We start from the raw sequence: 18,390 nt of genomic DNA, 5'->3' as shown, positions 1-18,390 counted from the left end.
AATATTTATTCCTTGGGGTCAGTTCACCTCTTTCCCTGTTATTTTACCTCTATGGTCCCCTCTTGAACAGCATAGGATACTTTCTGCCATGAAAATATGTTTTATGTATCAGCACATTTCAAGGCCCCCAGTACATTTAAAATGGATTATAATATTCCATATTTAAGACCATATAGACACTGGTGGAAAGTGGATGATAATCTCTGGGAGAAGGAGTGATGTTGTTCTAACCCAGTTGAGACTACTGTGTCAGTGTAGAATTCTGGAGACAGTGCAACATGTTCTGTTCTTGATCGTGGTACGATTATACAAATGGTGCTAAAAAGGATAATACAAAAAGCCTTGAGGACTTGTTTCCACTGTGGTCCTGACCTGTGTATTCAATTCATCAAGAATTCATTCTCATATAATAACTACAGAAATGACAGGCAGCAGAACAGGGCATTGTCAGATCGGGGTCTTACAGATTCATCTTTTAAGTCTACTTTTTACTTCTGAGATGAAGATTTCAACCTGGAAGTGTATTTTAAACTTTGTCTGAACATTGTCTTTTTAAACTGGTCTGAATTAAAGCATGCATACAAATATAATGCCTGTGGGGGGCAGTATTACGCTTCGCATTTCCTGGCAGAAGTTAAAAGAAGAAGTGTTCTTCTCTTGAACTTCCGGGTTGTGTTCAGTGTTGCCATGTCTGCTTATTATAAGCGACTATGGGCTAGTTTTTCTGTAGAGTTGCTTTTAAATATTGGAAGTTGCCGGTTGCGTATTTGGGCTTCCTTCCTAATGTTGTTTATACCAATGGTTCAGACTGGTGATGCGAGGTTAATGGTTCTCAAACATGTTTAAATCAAGGACCCCCAAATGAATAAGTATTTGTCTTCAGACCCCATCTGAAAACATATTTGTTGCTGATGTATTCCACATTTATATCAATTAAAAAATATATATAGTTCTACAAATGCGACGCGTTGTGAGCTTGTAGATCTGCTATTTTCGAATAGCCAGTATAATTTAGGCCTACTGTAGGTTTAAAGTGTGACCTAGTCGCTTCTTTTGGAATTGTTTTCATATACCTGGTTGCTTGTTTCTCTCGCAAAACCTGGCAACGCTTGTTCTGTGTTGAACATCCGGGTCGTGTTTTTCTTCAACTTCCGGAGGTGCGTAGACTCCGGTCTTTTTTCCCATGCCAATTCCACGATGGTGGGTGCCTCGTTCTTTTGTACCATTTCGTATCCACCGTAATCCTCCGCCTTTAACGACTTTCAAAGCTCAGTAACGCAACGAGTGTAATTCGTATTTCTTATAAGTTCAAATTGATGCATTATTGATGATCGATTGACTCAACAGCGTTGAGTTTTAATATTTTGAGATGAGGCGGCGTTTGTTAGTTGTTTAGCCGGAAACGGCGTAGTGGCGATATGCTCCGTGTCGAACAGAGAACCACGCGCATGGAGTTCAGCATTGAAACACAATGAGTATATTAGACTAAAGTTTTTATTAGTGGCATAGTAATACCATCCTGTGTAGTATGTACTAGTTATTCCGTAATGTCATGCTGCTAACTACATCATAATGTTGTGCATGGAAAGCAGCTTAAAGTGCTTTCAAGCTGAAGAAATACAGATTTAAATATAAGACTTGACCCGACTGTAGAGTGCCGTACTCTAATATTCATCCTGTATCGAAAGTGATCGTGGCGTGTTGTCACCAGATCATTGATACTACAGGAACATTGAACTGAATGCTTTTCCCGTGTTTGTTGGAATCTGTTTCCTGTCAAACCCTGTAACAGTCATACACTTAATTGCCAGCATCGAAACACAATGCGTATTGAGACAAAGTGTTTTTATAAGTGAGTGACATAGTAAATCTTATGTACTGGCTATTCAGTATTAACATGGTAATTCATATTTACAACCGATCCCTCGGCTGCATGATAACAATTCAGTTATTTCTGGACACTTTTCTAGGACCAGTTACAAATTGCAGACAGGTGCTCTGTTATGAAGGAGTGTAAAAGGAGTCAGTATTATTTGATGGATGTTGGTAGGTCATTCCACATTTTGTTGGCAAAGCAGTAGAACGAATCAACCCCATGTTTGTGCTGAATCTGGGTCTTGAAAGAGTGCATAAAGGCAGAAACTAGAAGCTGCAAGACACTGCCCGCCAGCTGAAGAGTATTGGGTATTAACTTATGTGTGTCTCTTTCTAGGGACGTGTCAGGACCAAGACCGTGAAGAAGGCTGCCAGAGTGATTATTGAGAAATATTACACCCGGCTTGGGAATGACTTCCACTGCAACAAGAGGGTGTGTGAGGAGATTGCCATCATCCCCAGCAAGAAGCTCCGCAACAAGATTGCTGGGTCAGTTAACGTGTGTGTGTGCATATCTGAACCCCCCCCAAAATCATATTTGAATGGGGGGGGGGGGGGGTGTTGTGAGCTTGTAAATGGCTATTTTCACAAGGTTTGCCTCTTATGTAATTGACAATTTGGTGTTACAGGTCTTAAGTTATTAAATTGTGAATTCAGCAATACCCTGTATAGACTAATCATCTGGGGACCCCCCCCAAAATAACAGTTTGGGAACCACTGTCCTACAGTGTCTCAACAAAGAAAATGTTTAATGGGAGTGACTTTGAAACTGTCCCGTAACAATTTAAGTGACTAAAAGAAGACCATGTCGGACATGCTTTTGGACACCCTGTATCGAAAGTGATCATGGTTTGTGTTGTCGCCAGGTCATTGATACTACAGGAACATTAAACTGAAGGTCATTCCCGTGTTTGTTGGAATCTGTTTCCAGTCAAACCCTGTTACTTTCAGACATATGATCTTTTTTGACATGCACAGAATGCAGAAATTGGTGCTGTGGCGGGTGATAATCGCTACCTCATGTCTACAGTTTCCTTTCTATATTGATGATCTGTTACTGCAGGTGGCAAATGGGGTCGTCCCTATGTTCCCCACTTACCTTAGGGTTGTAAGCGGGGAACATGGATACGCTCCCGGCTGAAAGAAAATGCTTCTGTTAATTAAAGCTGCAATCCGTAATTTGTCTCTCCCGACGGAGAGAACTGCAACGATGTCTGAAGTACAGTAAAGGGTGCAGTTAGTGTTCAATGCGCTGTCTGCTCCAAACAACATTATTGACTTTGTTCAGCAGTAGGTGTCCTATCCGACACCAGGATCTGCAGGATCTGATACCACTTCCGTCAAATGCAGATCATATTCTACCATACAGATTGGTTTAATTTTTTTTTTAAATTAAAATAAGCCTTGGATTGTAGCTTTAAATAAATGCATTAGAATAAGCCCGTGATTGTAGCTTTGAATAAAGTGTTTGCGTTTTTACTCATTTATTTTGTGCATGCGTTTCTGTTTTGTGTAACTTTAGATATGTGACCCATCTGATGAAGCGTATTCAGAGGGGACCAGTGAGGGGAATCTCCATCAAACTGCAGGAGGATGAGAGGGAGCGCAGAGACAACTACGTCCCAGAGGTCAGTTCAGTTGTCAATCCACTGCATGCTTCTCCTCATTGGCTGCTTGTGGTCCAGTCAGCATCTTTGGCTGATGGCAATTAGTTGGTATTATTAATTGTAATGTACACGTTTGTCTGACTAGAATGGTGGTTGATTAGAAAATGATCTCTCCTACACCATAGGCTTTCGCACCTTACTGATCACTATTCCACGATGGTGGGTGTCTTGTTCATTTATACCATTTCGTATCCACCGTAATCCTCCGCCTTTAACGACTTTCAAAGCTCAGTAACACAACGAGTGTAATTTGTATTTCTTATAAGTTCAAATCGATGCATTATTGATGATCAATTGACTCAATATTTAATATTTGAGATGAGCCGGCGTTTGTTAGTTGTTTAGCCGGAAACGGCGTAGTAGAGATATGCTCCGTGCCGAACAGAGAACCACGTGCATTGAAACACATTAGTATATCGTTTATTCATGTCATGAATATAAAGTGTACTGCATTGAGCAAAACATTCTACTACTGACATTCTACTATCAGCAGTCGGGACATGTTGTGTAGAGTTCATATTAAGTCACTGCTTGGTTTACACCCATTATAGTGATGCAAGCAAGGAAAAGTTATTAGTTTTCTATTGATAAGATCAGACTTGACCTCCTGCGAGTAACAGTGAACAGGGCAGTGTTTGTCTTTCACCCCTCAAGTATCAGTTGGCTGTGTCTATTATTAATATTCCAACATGGACAAGGAGAGCTAAACTCACGACTAATGTGGGCCACGCTGTTACTTTTTCTGCATTCCTGCTGCCATTTCAATGTTCAACATTGAAATTCACTACTTTGCTATCGACAAAATAACTCTACAATCGTTGAAATGTGCTCTTCATAATACAAACGCAATGCATAGCGCTGGCTAGTAGGGAGCAGACTGAAGTACTGCTAGTCTGCTACTGTAAATATGTGGGATCTTTTTTGTGCACTTGTAAGTTCCAGTTTTTGGAATTTTGAAAGTAAAAACTGATGCAGACTTAGACTAGATTTCCTATTGTAAAATCCTATGTGAAAATAGGAAATGTGGAAGGATTTTTTTCACCCTACATTACATGTCTTCATCCCTGTCCTACACCGCCTCCCTATCATCTTTCCTACTGCGTCTCCTACAGCTCCCTCAGCTTTTCTACTGTTTGATGGTGCTTACCCAATCTGTCTGCCCGAGCAGTGAGATCATGGTTTGATAATGATGAAATATGGTCTATTCAGTGCCTAATATTGACCTAAAGACCAGCCTGTCATCTGTTTGCTGCTGTAGTTTTCACCCTGTATCGAAAGTGATCGTGGTGTGTTGTCACCAGGTCATTGATACTACAGGAATATTGAACTGAAAGTTTTTCCCGTGTTTGTTGGAATCCTGTTTCCAGTCAAACCCTGTAACTTTCATACACCTTACTTAATTTTCAACCAAAACTATTACTTGCCTCACCCATACTGGATAAAAATAAGCTTTTGGTTCTATAGGAGTTTATGCAGGAAAGGTTATTTGATGTAGAAATCTTTATTACCCTGCCCACATGCATATGAGGGCATTGTAATCATGATGTGAACAAATTAAATGGAAGGGCAAATATTTGGGAATAATCAGTAAGCTGCCCTGAAAAGATGAATCGGAGATCTCTGCTTACTGATGCGTCTGGGGGAAAATGCATTCATTGAAAGGGCTTGGATGAAGAAAAAACTCACACCTACACCCACTGCTTTGAAAGCCAATCCTGGTACCATCATCAGTCTTTGCATTGGTTCTACAATGCTGCAATTTAAATTTCTTCTGACTCGTTTCCATCCATTTCTAGCCCATTCGTTGAATTTAGATGTCACCAGATATTTTTGTAGGTGGAAATCTCTGCTTCTTGCTATCAGTCTCATTTTCTTTCGGTTGTCTTTCTCCATCTGTCATCTTGGTGTCTCTTTCACTGATTAGCTGTGTATATATATATATATACACCTGTCTTTAACATCTGCCTTATTGATTGTCTGTCTCTCTGCCTACAGGTGTCTGCTCTGGACCAGGAGGTGATTGAGGTTGACCCCGACACCAAGGAGATGCTCAAACTATTGGTAAGCCTCTTGTTTCTATGCATCTACCTATCTCTGACTGTCCATAGTGGTGACAGTCGTAGACCAGTGTCCTGAACGTAGAATGGCCAAGGGTTGTTGCCTCAAAATTAGACCAATCACAGCTCCCACTGCTCTATGCTTGACAGCAGGCTGGCTATAAATGAATGCAGCACAAACAGGCTAGAGTCTAGGGACACAGCTGGCGCCAGCACAGTCACCTCTAGGACACATACTAACGTACTATCGATGGCTACAGATTGGACACGGAGGCAGACTGTCTTGTTAGTCTTTTAATGGCATTTTATGTAAGACTACATTATTGCCTGTCTCTTACTTTAGCACTTAAGATGGCCATGTTATTACTTTATACTTTAATGAAGACATTATTTCATTAAGATTTATTTTATATTTCCATTCTATTAGTAGGTTTTATAACGTAATTACAGCATAAATGTCCGCAAGTCCAAAAACTTCCATTTGACGTCAGTTTAATGACTTGCTAGGTTTTAATTTAAGAGCTAATTCTTATACATTTGACTAACTAGTGCAGTGCCTGCTGCTCGGGGTGGGGCTGTTCGGAACGGACAGTGTGCTTGTCTCCCGGCATTGTTTCTTGCAGCGTTGTTGGGGGGGCATGCCTGTTAGGAGCACATGGCCATTCGGACTGTGTCCTTAGTCTGTGTGTTGTATGCTGATTGCCACACTCAAGAACTGCTAGTCTTGATCAACTTCACACTCAAGTCAACAATGCACTCCCTTGGGTCCTCAGCAATACACCCACCAAGTGTGAAGTCGATGGAATTTATTTATTTATAGGACAGACGTGCATACAGAGATTCTTGGCATGTATAGATGGACTACTGTCTGCAGAAAATTGAATAGACCTCTGCTTTAAGGATATGATTCAGAAGGCACATAAGATTGATCCTCGGCCTCCATTTGGGATGTTTTGTTCTTTTCGTCCTCTGTGCACCACTTCATAATTTTGTACATGGAAAGAAGCTCAAAGTGCTTAGAAGAAGAATAAATACAGATAATGAATATAAGACATGTCGTGTAGTGTGCCGTACTCTAATATTCACCCTGTATCGAAATTGATCGTGGTGTGTGTTGTCACCAGGTCATTGATACTACAGGAATATTGAACTGAAAGTTTTTCCCGTGTTTGTTGGAATCTATTTCCTGTCAAACCCTGTAACTTTCTCACACATTTTCAACCTAAACTCTACCGTTTGTCATTTCTTTGTAGCATTGTTAATTAATTGTCTCATAACTTATAATGTCTGTTGTGTTTGGACTAATACGGACAGTCCAATGTTCTGCATTATGTTTTATACCATTGTGTTTTGTCTGTCTTTTCAGGATTTCGGTGGTCTGTCCAACCTGCAGGTGACTCAGCCTACTGTGGGGATGAACTTCAAACAGCCACGAGGTGCCGGAGTTTAGGCTTTTTGTGGCTCATGAGGCTCCGTGTTTTGTAATATACTGTTAACACTTAATAATAAAAACACAAAACCCCATCACCGTAGATGACTGTTTCTTTGGCACATACACATTTCGCCCAAATTGCTGGCACTTTTTTTCTGTTTAATGTTGTGTAATGTGCTGTAAATTGTTTTGGTTGCATTTAGTAGAACGAACTTTGTAATATGTCACATGGCATAACTTTTGGTTACTTCAAGAAATAAAGTTTCTACAGTTTATTTATCATAAAATGCTGCTCCTGTGTCACTTATGTATCTGTTTACTGCCAGAATGAAGAGCTGAATATAAATGAATAAAAACCCAGGGTATTTTAATGTGAGCTGAATATGAATCCACAGCCTTGCCCAGCAACTATTTGGGTTGCTGATGACTAAGCCTCATGTCTAAGCTGCAGGTGCAATGGTTATATAATTCTTTGTTTGGGTCTAATGATTTAAAGGAGAAGTTCACCCAATATATGATATTTTCTATCAATTACACTGCCCAGGAAGCCTTGAATTCATAGAGTTTTGTTTTTGTCGTATTTCTGAGCCAATGATTTTATGACCGGTGGAGTGCCCTATTGACCGATGACCCGGTCATCAAATTATTGGCTTAGGAATGCAACGAAAACAAATTTTCGTTCATGAATCCAAGGCTTCATGTGGTGGTTAGTTGATAAAATAAGTAATCTTTCACTACTTAATAATCTGGAAGCTGTGCTACACTTTTGGAACGCAGCCCTACAAAACGCAAATGGCTAAATTAAGCCCATCTTTTATTCTAAATGAAACCATTCCTAGGGCTAGATGACACATTTTAACCACTATTTAAAAACGCAAGCACGTATCACGACAGTGTCGCACTATGAGCTTATAGATCTGGCATTTTTGAAAAATCTTGAACATTTGTGCAAATAGTTAAAGTAAACATTTTTAACCCAAATCTTTGCTTCTGGGGGTCCCTGAAACTAAATATTTTGAGCTTGGGGTCGGCGGCCAAATACATCTAATTTTGGGGGTCCTTCACATGAAAAGGTTTGAGAACCACTGATCTAGTAATGTAAGTTTTTCAAAAAAACGTTAGGATTTAGAAGGCATTTGTAGAACCTGCCTCGTATTAAGGGGTTTAGAACATGAGCACAGATACCGTTGCTACTACTGCTGTTAGAACAGTTACTGATTATCACAATAAGAACTGGTTTAAAAAGCAAATTATACACCTTTAATAATACAGAGTTATGGCTCATCAGCTCACAAAATGATATGCTCATCAAACTCCAATGCTGTTAAGTGTGTAGGTGACATCTTTTAATGTTAAAGACCTACATCAGCACATGTTTAACTATATGAAAATAAATAATATACATATAATAAAATCAATGATGTTTTTATGACTTCTTACAGATCATATTTTTTAGTTTACAAACATTTTAACAGGAAGAAGTTGCAGAATGCTCCATGTGGGCAGTCACACATTTTACCAATCCGTGAGCCTTTTCTGATGGCGCAGTGCTCCCCAATGTCACACTGAAAAAAAGAATGATCACAATATCAATATATTATGATTCTCTAGCGTCACCATATCATACTTTAATAAAAAATAATGAAAACATACAGTATATATGACGGGAAAGGGATCTGAATGTTAAGTTATTCTAGTATTTGTATGCTACCATATTGTGTTTGATATGAAGCGATCTGATGCATTATGTTGATGCCGGGTTTGGTAATTACATTAGTGGCCACACATGCCACTAAAAGCCACTTTCATATATTGCTGACATATCAGATATGAATAGATATTAGGGCTTTTACAACAATTATGAGCTTTTTGTTTCTCACCGTCTGAACTTGTCCAAACTTTTTCTCCCAGGGATTGATTTTCTTGGTCTGAAGTTTCTCCAGAACATCATGGAGAGCCCCCAGCTGCCAAAGCAACAGATCAAACAAAATAGTGTACATGATTATATGATTGACAACTTGATGTTACAACCATTTTTAAAGCTGACAAATCACAAATGATTTTCACAAAATATGTACAGGAAAAAAACAAGGGGAGTATGCAGAGTGAAGAGCAGTGGGCTTGTGTTAATTTAAAAAAAGATAGATTTTCTATCTACAGCTATATTTTGTTCTTGCTTTATACCCAATTTGTACTCCAACTTCCCCCAAGGTATTCATAGTTTTTTTTTTTTAGTTTTTTGTGGATCACTTAAAGTGAAGTTTTTTAAATTAAACTATGCATTACTAGCTGTCATGCTGGAGATGGTGATGAAAAACAGATTAAAGAAAATGAAACCATACATTGATTTAAAGTGTTTCAAAATGTCTTATCTGCCAGTATTTAAATAACAGCCTATTAATAATAATAATATATGTTTTAACAAGAAGCTAAATAAATAAATGATAAAAAAGATGTCATAGGGTCTTCAAAATGTGTTTCCTACCAGTCTCTTCTCATTGGTCAGATTTGGATTTTGTTGATAGTAAAAGTCCTGGACGCCTCGCTCCTCCAGGTCCACCTCCTCCCGCGAGTCGCTGTCTTGAGCGGAGCAGCGTGAGGAGGACAGCAGAGCGGCACACAGCACGGCCCACATGCCACAGTTCTGGTTCATGGTGCTGATGCTGATGATGATGAACGACTGGTTACCAGGCAACAGCTGTGATGCTCTGATGCTCCACTAGACTCCACTACAAGGTTTGAGCTGCCTCGCGCTTTTTACCATAGTTTGATATCGAATTGCCCCACCCCTTTTTTGAACTGCGTCAGAGATATGACGTAAATTATGTTTTCATTACATTATTTATTATTACGAAGTGTCTGCAAGAGCAAAAAGGGTGGGAAATACATGAATGAAGATGACGATGACATAAAAATAAAAATAGGATCTATTGTTCAAGCCCGTACTTTTGAACAGGCCTACCTACGCCTTTTAGCAGTAAGACATGACATCAACAACTACAATCATTGAGTATCTAACACAACTGGCTTCAGGTCTTCATCCATTAATTATTCCTGATGACTGATTCATTGTGTTATGAAACACTTTGACTTTGTGGTTGTGTTACTGCAGTGAATGTGGTGTCTCATCTCATTATTGTTGAGTATAGTAGCCACTGGGCATAGACACAGGAGCTGGAACATAATTCTGACCAAATGCAAAAATATTCTACTACAACTACAACATTCTTGTACGTGTTATATTACTTCTAGTCTGTAACTAAGCGTCCTTCTGATACCATAGATTTTGCAGCAAGTTTAAATTCATGGAGAGTAACTAGGTCATGAAGTTTTAGTTCTCCAGGGTGTTTCCAGCTGAGGGTGCAGAAGAAAAAAAAAAGGCCTTGCCCAACTCAGTCTGAAATTTACTGTAGAAATAGTGAGAAGCAGAACATTCTTAGATGTTAACCCAAGTGTCTTCAGAACCAGACAAAGGCTTTGGCCGAAATGTTTTGTCTGATAATAAAGTTCACTTGCATCTAGAGTTAATGTGTGCAGTTTCTCCCTTTTTGCCATTTATTTTTCTGCTGCCAACACCTCATGAGACGTCCTTGGTGCGTGTTTACAAACTATTACAACCAACTACCATAATGACGTGTTTGGAAATATTAAGATTCATGGCCAGGAGCTCAACATGTTTATTCAAGGATTTAGAGAGCACGATTTAAACATTAATTTGGCTTTGGATGTAAAAAGTAACAACACTACTTTTTGGGATCAACACAGTAGACATTATAACATAATAATAACCTATAATGACTATTCTACTTTTTTAATCAAAGCCCTCATACTGTATGATCTACTCTACAGTATAGATCATTGCTCATTTCATTGTCAGCCATGGTCAGTCTGTCTGTACATCTGTCTCCTTACCTCTCTGTCTGTCATTCTAGCTGTCTATCTGTTTGTCTGCCTATCTGATGAGATTAGAATGAAGCCACTAACATATTGAATTGATGATGAAAATATTTTATTTGATGTATTTTGCTGTTTTGTTCTGCTAACACAATAGCCGGCAAAGCACAGCCACAATAGAGAAAATAATACATCCAATTTCTATCAGGATAAACATATTATACAACACAATGTCGCCACAACCCCTCTGTGCCTGCATGTGCGTGCTTCCTGCTTTGACCTCCTCAGGCAAAATAAATTTAGGCATGAATAAAAACAAAAGGCTACAGTTGTTTGATCTGATTAGGTATTTTACTCAGACAGAACAGTACAGTAGAGATCTTACTTAGACATTTTGTACCTTGTCATATTGGATGGTGCCTTGCTCAAGGACACTTCAACAGGAATGGACAGATAGGGGCATCAAACCTGTAACTCCCAGATTAAAGGTCTTTCTCTCAAGTCTACCTCCAGGTCAAAGAGAGATCATTAAAACATTTGTTTCATACAGAAAAGGTTAACAGAGCATGTATTTTATTTTGTAGCAATGTCCTGCATTAGTTTACACCTGCCCAATGCAACCTTGAACCTCGGTTGGCCACTGGGAGCTAACCAGTACATCCACAGTCTTCTACTTGTTGACAACAGAGCAGCTCCACTGGAGGTTGGGGGTTACGTGCCTTGGTCAAGGGCACACTAAGCATAGTTGCTGAGAAAGGGGCGAGCATTTCTCATTCAGTCTTCTCAAACAGACCTTTTCCGGCTGTAGGGATTTCAGCTATCAACCTTCCAGTCACTACTATCTATGTCAGGTCACAGCCAGTCCATAAACAGTCTGTCTCTGTCTCTTCCTCCAGTCAAAGTACCATTGAGCAAGGTATCAAACCCTACTTGCCTTACGAGTCGAATATTTTAAACGAATGTTTAAAATATCTATTTTCCCGGTGAGGTCACTGCTCTTACCGTCTGCATCTGGACTCTTCAGAAAAACATAATCCTCGGATGTCAATTTGTCACATTTGGGTTGAATCAGACTGGAGTTGGGAGTGTAGAACCACAGAATGTCTTTGCTTCGTGAAAGCATATCAGCATCAAAGTCAAATGTTTTGTCAGCGTTTGGGCGCCCAGGGGCCACAGGGACAGAATGAGCTTATTACTTCCTATTCATCAGGGAGATATAAATATCCCCAACACAGCAAACAGCTTACTTGTTGTTGTTGGTGTTATTTCCTCCCTGGCCACCGGGCATGATTTGGGTGACGCTTGCCCCATTTTGGGACCGACTTAGCTGAAGTCGAAAAACCCGTCCTGAGTGTGCACTCACCGTCACACACAAACACACACGCGCGCGCGCACACGCACACACACACACACACACACACACACACACACACACACGCACGCACGCACGCACACACACACACACACACACACACACACACACACACACACACACACACACACACACACACACACACACACACACACACACACAGTGTGAGTGCACACGCACGCAACCTACAGTTGCTGCTGATACCTTCCCTTTGGGGAAATTAAAATTAATGTCTGTCTAATTCTCAATGTCAGAGAAAATGTCTTACATTTTAACCAGAATGCTTTTGAACTGTAATCTGTCCAGAGTTTCACTACAGTCAGTTGTTTAATACAATGGTGTGTTTTGATTTCAATTTCCAAAATGGCCAAGGGACACCATAACAGCATTTAAAAAATACACTGCTCAAAATAATTAAGGGAACACTTTGATCCCTTAATTCTTTTGAGCAGTTTTTGTTAACAGTATGTACACAGTTCATGAAAACTCAAAATAATTAAGGGATCAAAGTGTTCCCAACATTTCTTTGAGCAGTATATATAGGTATGTTGCTAACAGAGTATTTGATTTTACACAGCCTAGTGATAGGCAGTGTTCAGGCCTTGTTCAATAGTCAAGGCCTGTTGTGATAGCACACGATATCCCTGTAATCCTAAAGGCAAGTGCTATACAATAGGAAATAATAGGAACCAAGAAAATAGGTACAAGGATGTATAAATCAAGACCAGGGTCTGTTGGTGAGTAGAGGTGAATGTGAGGTGATTCAGTCCTCCAAGTCCACAGAGGAAGGATATGAGGAGTTGGCAGAGAGACAAGAAAGCTCTCTAATACCCTCAGACCATAAATACGGACATATTAACAATGTTTGTATTTTCTGTCGGTACACATTGAGAGGAGATGTGTGCCATCTGGCTTCATAGCAACGATTTACAGAGGGTGTTAGCAGTCTGTCCGTGCACCGTCTGGTCCATCAGTCATCCAGACAGGCAGCTCAGTGCCAGGCTAGGCCTGCGAACCACGCCCCGAAAACCACATAACATTATGGATTATTGTGTTATCATGTTGAGTTGTTATTTTGTGAGCTGTGAAATACAACCACAATCTTCTACTGTCAGTGGGAGCTGCCCAGTACAGTCTTTTTCTGTTGACCACTGGGAGCTGCCCCATATGTCTTACTGTCTGCCATGAAGCAGCTCTACTAGAGCAGTTGGAGGTTAAATCCCTTCTGAAGGGCACTTGGGTGGTGGGTTCTGACGGAAAGGTTCATGTTTCTCATAAACTTTCACCTTAGTTCTTCCAGCTTAGGATTCAAACTGGTCTTTCATTCCCAAACCCGTTTCTCTGACTCCTGGCAATACAGGCCTTTAGGCTTTTCCTGATGAATTTGTTGTGCAATAGAATCACTACTTTAGTTTGGCTTGATGACCCTTGACAAATCTGACAAGACTTTGAAGTTTTGGGTTTTATAATTATGGATTTAGAGTTACAAAAACTGAACTTTCTTTCTTCTCCAAATTAGCATGCAGAGAGCCATGATCGTTATCTAACGCCTGTAATTTTATCCTTTCATCTCACTGCAGAATCCTGCTATCAACATTCACCCCGCGCTTTGAAGGTCGCCACCCTGTTGAATTAACTTGGGAGAGTGGGATAAAACATGGCTCATTATTGCTTCACTAATTCGATGTTCACCCCTTTTATCAGCTCATTATTGCTTCACAAAAACTTGTTCCATGTTAAGTTTCTGTCTGACAACTTGGAGAAAGCTAGTTATTATGTCCATGATGCTTACACCCCATCTTTCACTGCAGCAGCAGCAGCACACGCAGAAGCTTCCTCCAGGGACAGGGAGGTGCACGTCACGTGCACAAGACTATTCAGCCGGGTTTCTATAACGGGTTGCTGGACTTCAAATATTCATCCTTTGAGCTCCAGGGCTTTAGTGGGATAGTTATGAACTGCAAGACAAGAAAATGAGTGTAATGAACGGCAGTAACCTATGTCTGTGGTTATCGGAGTTCTCTGTTCTGTAGGACTCCCCAGGGCGGGAGATTATGAGATGAGTGTTGTGGTGTTATTATAAACATAATTCTCTGTGTAAAAATGTGCCACCAGCTTCACTAGATCACTGTTTCCCAAACACTGGGTTGGGATCCATTTGTTGGTCGCAAACCTATTTTTATGGGTCACAAGTTTTAGTTTCCTACAATAATAAAATAAAAAACACTCTGAAATCAACTTAAAATGGGATGGTCTCTTTAAATCTGACCCCCAGGGAACCTTATAGCCCTTACAAGCAGATCTCACTCTAAAGTAGAAGCGAGAATGTTTATCAATACTGTTTCGAGAGACAAGGTCTTGAAAGTTAAGGATATTACTTGTCCCATTAATATCTTGAAGAGTCATAATATGTAATAAGGAGTCTAGTTCTTCCCAATATCCTGTTGGAGGTGCCAGCCGGATCATTAAGCTGATCAAATTAATGCAGGGTAAGATATTTATCTTGATAACCGATATGCATGCTAGGATTGATGCTGGCAGTTATCTCCATCTATTCATACCATCTTCTACTTTTCTTCTTCATCTCACATTTTAATACCCAAGTAAAGGACCTAATTTTTTACATTATTGGGAGGGTTTGTTAATCAACATCAGTGCCGATTTTGACAAATTAACCTTGTAACCTGAAAAGTAACCAAAGAAAGTTAGTGATAGTGGAACTTTTTTGGCTACACTACCCCCTTTATCAAATTTCTGAATCCAAGTACTCCCTTTATCCATCTAAAATATTTTTTATTATTATTGCAAGAGAAAACCATAGCTATTATATGATGCTATGAAGAATATAACATTACAAATAAGAAAGGGAGTGAAAGAGTTGAAATTACAGTAGTGCCTTGTGAGCAGATTTATTAGTCAGTAAGTCTGTAAGTATTGCTTTCTATTCAATAACAGTTGTGCTAGTGGAGTTTTTAATTTAATGTGGTTTAACAGATTGGCAGTTTCACACAATGCTTGTCAATGTTTTATAACAGTAAAATAAACTGTTTTCCATTTTCTCTCACATACAGTACCCTCTGAAGTACCTCCACATACTCCTATCAAATGGAGTGTTGTACCCCATTTGATAAATGTATAAATACATTTACATTTATTTTAATTTTAATCACTTTTATTTAATTAGTTGGGATGACATAATTCCATAATATTTTAGTTTTTTTTAGCTAAACACATCAGAACACTCAGATATGTGAACACCATATCCTGTCCCATATAATAACAGATATGGAGTCCTCCATAAGACCATCTGAGTGGACATGGTATTTTGTCTGTTTAAAACAGGCAGTTGGACAACTGAGTGTGAGACAGTGAAGGGAAGCAGATGATAACTGCCCTAGTATTTGTAAATGTATCTTACAAATTTCTAAGACCATAATATTCTGGACCTTTCTGCCCAGCCCAGCATCCTCACGTGGTTGTTATGACAAGACCACCTGTGACATTTTTCGTGTTCATTCAAGGGTTTGTCTGCGGCTGTAGATCTGTTTTATATTTTCCTGCAACCACATTTCCTTTACATCTTCATTTTTTTAAGGTAATATGGCCGGCCGCTTAGGACTGTCTCATTACCATACATTCCATACATGGTTCCTGCTGTGTAGGATATTCCATAAGGACGTGCAGTTTGGCTAGCAACCTTTACTTCAGTTTATTTTAACTGTTTATTTAATGTTAACTTCCTTAACCTCAGCTTCAGTTTCTTCTTCGAAATAAAAGACAATTACAAAAACACTATGGTACGAGTGATAGGAAGCTTCCATGCAAATGAGCGCAGCCCCTGTGTCAGACAGAATAATTTCCTGTCCGGGATCATGACAACTCCCTGTGTCATGATCCAGCAGCCTTTGTCAGTCTTTCAAGGACCTGATCTGGAGTCAGAGAACAGTTCAGTTTGATCAGCTTCTCTCTGGACCTGTTACCCTGAGGACAGACAACAACAAGTATTAACATTACTTCAGATACTGTAGTAGTACTACTACTACTACTACTACTACTACTACTACTACTACCACCATCCCTATTCTGAGTGGAACATTTGCAGAAAGTAGCATATCTACAAGCTTACATGTCGCAATGCAACGTGTTGTGAGCTTGTAGTTTTCAGCAAAGATATTTAGTATAGCCCATTGGAATTGGGATTACGGTCAGGGAAGTATAGGGTTTAAGGTTAATGAGTAACCTTGTCGATAGAGACATCAGTCTTCCTCAGTTCCAGTACTTTAGCCAGATATTTCACCAGCTCTGTGTTAGCCTCCCCATCTGTAGGTGGCGCTGCTATTGAAACCCCTACTGCCTCTGTTGACACATCTGTTAAAATAGGAACAAATAGATTAGAATTGTTTCAATAAACGTATCATCAGTCTAATGACATTTTCACAACATGCATGCCATACCATCATTGTTTTAAAATAACACCAAGGTCAGTGATTAGAACAGAAAATTCAGTCCACTTTATCATACCAAGGTGAAAAATCTGCATCATGCTCTATATTAAATTCAATTGCAGGACATTGAACTTGACTTAATAAACATCTGTGAACTGTAACAGAAGGGACAAATGTAACAGGTCATGTACCTGTTAGATTAGATTAACACACCTGTGATAGATTAACTCATATGTATTTTTATCAACTCACCCGTGATAGATAGTTCTCTTCTACTTTGTATTTTGTTAACTCACCTCAGTCACCTGTGACTGTGTGTATATCTATTGATTATTAACTCACCTGTGATGGGTTAATTAAACTCCCCCTCCCCCCATAGCTATGAGTAGGCTACACTAGTCTCTCCCAGAGACCCCACTTAGAGACCCACTGGTGTAGTATAGCAGAGTGTTTCCAGTGAGCCATCATGCACAATATCAGCACCCTGACTCTGTTAGACCAGAATGGAACAGAGCCTTCATTTATTATCATTGGTAACACCTGTGAAGGAAGTAAGGAAGAGGCCCAATTTCTTTACACTATGGCTGCTTTGCATAGAGCCTGTTATTAACTCATCTGTCTGTTAACTGACCTGTGATGGCGGTCAGTTTGGACCCGGGTTTGGCGTGCACAGACACAGTGACAGCTCCGGTCTTGTCCCTCCCTACCGGCCCAGTAGGAGGTGCTGATGGTTCAATGACAGCAGTGGCTTTCTGTCCGCCTTTAGCCTGAAACATACAATGGAACGGAGAACGGACATTTTTATTATAAATAACTAGGTGTATAAATTAAGTTAAAAACATGTATTAATACTGTTAACTTGATGTAAGTGGTGTGATGTCAAAGTAACGGTATTTATCCACACCGTTTTCGTTTTGTCTTTTTTGGGCATTTTCCCAGAGAGATTCCTCTGGCAGACAAGCTGCCCTGGTGTGTTTAAAACAGGGACAAGGTGAGGTTTGATAAACTGTCTTTGAAAAGTTGCAAACCGGTTAATAACTCTACAAATGAAATATGAAAAGGAGAACATTTGGTTTAGGTATGATTTCTGAACCTCTCTCCACTAGCTGTTTCCTCCTGTGTGCGTTCATTGTAAACGGAGAATGCGGTATTTGTTTTCCCTGTAGTTCAGCTATCGATAGACTTACCATAATGTTATCTTAAACTTAGAACTATCGCAGGTTATAGTTTTAAAAGCTTAAATAAGTAACGGTTTACTCAGAGCACATAGACTCTGATTTAATTCGTCTTGATTATTGACGATAAAAATTGTAAAATTATTTCAATTTAGGGGAAAAAACACCCTGCGTCAGGGACGCTGTGAGTGATCCGTGAATGTCACAAATGCTCATTATTTGCGCAGAGCCTGCGTAGTGCGTAGGCTACTATAATATTAGGCTTTAAATAAAAATCTGATTAATCACGGTTTAACTGTGATTGATCAAAATTAGGATTAATCACCATTCGTAAATATACCCAAAACATGTCTCTGTATACTCTAGTGGGAATGGAAGCATAAATGAGGGCAGATGTGTTTATTATTATACTGTAGGAATGGAAGCATAAATAAGCTCAGATACATATCATATTTGTTTATTATGACATAAAC

The 18,390-nt window shown here is 39.5% G+C and overlaps 3 protein-coding genes across 3 annotated transcripts; 1 reads left to right on the top strand and 2 right to left on the bottom strand.

Annotated features, from left to right (window-relative positions):
- The first annotated feature begins 1,148 nt into the window (after window positions 1-1,148).
- LOC308092141 (small ribosomal subunit protein eS17-like) lies at window positions 1,149-7,123 on the top strand. Its single transcript, XM_080437987.1, has 5 exons — window positions 1,149-1,200; window positions 2,213-2,364; window positions 3,398-3,503; window positions 5,538-5,603; window positions 6,966-7,123. Exons 1-5 carry the CDS (start codon window positions 1,198-1,200, stop codon window positions 7,047-7,049), a joined length of 411 nt encoding a protein of 136 aa, XP_080294113.1. The 5' UTR covers window positions 1,149-1,197; the 3' UTR covers window positions 7,050-7,123.
- A 428-nt stretch (window positions 7,124-7,551) lies between these two features.
- On the bottom strand, window positions 7,552-9,684 carry cart2 (cocaine- and amphetamine-regulated transcript 2; the record flags this gene model as incomplete). Its single annotated transcript, XM_080438179.1, has 3 exons — window positions 7,552-8,596; window positions 8,912-8,995; window positions 9,517-9,684. 3 exons carry the CDS (start codon window positions 9,682-9,684, stop codon window positions 8,489-8,491), a joined length of 360 nt encoding a protein of 119 aa, XP_080294305.1. The 3' UTR covers window positions 7,552-8,488.
- A 5,576-nt stretch (window positions 9,685-15,260) lies between these two features.
- cUnh15orf40 (chromosome Un C15orf40 homolog) lies at window positions 15,261-17,864 on the bottom strand. The gene is made up of 4 exons (XM_080437754.1): window positions 17,647-17,864; window positions 17,374-17,509; window positions 16,538-16,665; window positions 15,261-16,278 (listed from the first exon to the last, which is right to left on the bottom strand). The coding sequence occupies exons 1-4, from the start codon at window positions 17,809-17,811 to the stop codon at window positions 16,186-16,188; spliced, it is 522 nt and encodes a 173-aa protein (XP_080293880.1). The 5' UTR covers window positions 17,812-17,864; the 3' UTR covers window positions 15,261-16,185.
- Window positions 17,865-18,390: the final 526 nt, after the last annotated feature.

Source organism: Gymnoscopelus braueri (genome assembly GCF_963280865.1).
Source record: "Gymnoscopelus braueri genome assembly, chromosome: 9".
In the NCBI taxonomy this organism is placed as follows: Eukaryota; Metazoa; Chordata; class Actinopteri; order Myctophiformes; family Myctophidae; genus Gymnoscopelus; species Gymnoscopelus braueri.
The sequence above is the reverse complement of the archived record's forward strand: the minus strand, read 5'-3'. Positions and strand labels throughout refer to the sequence as shown.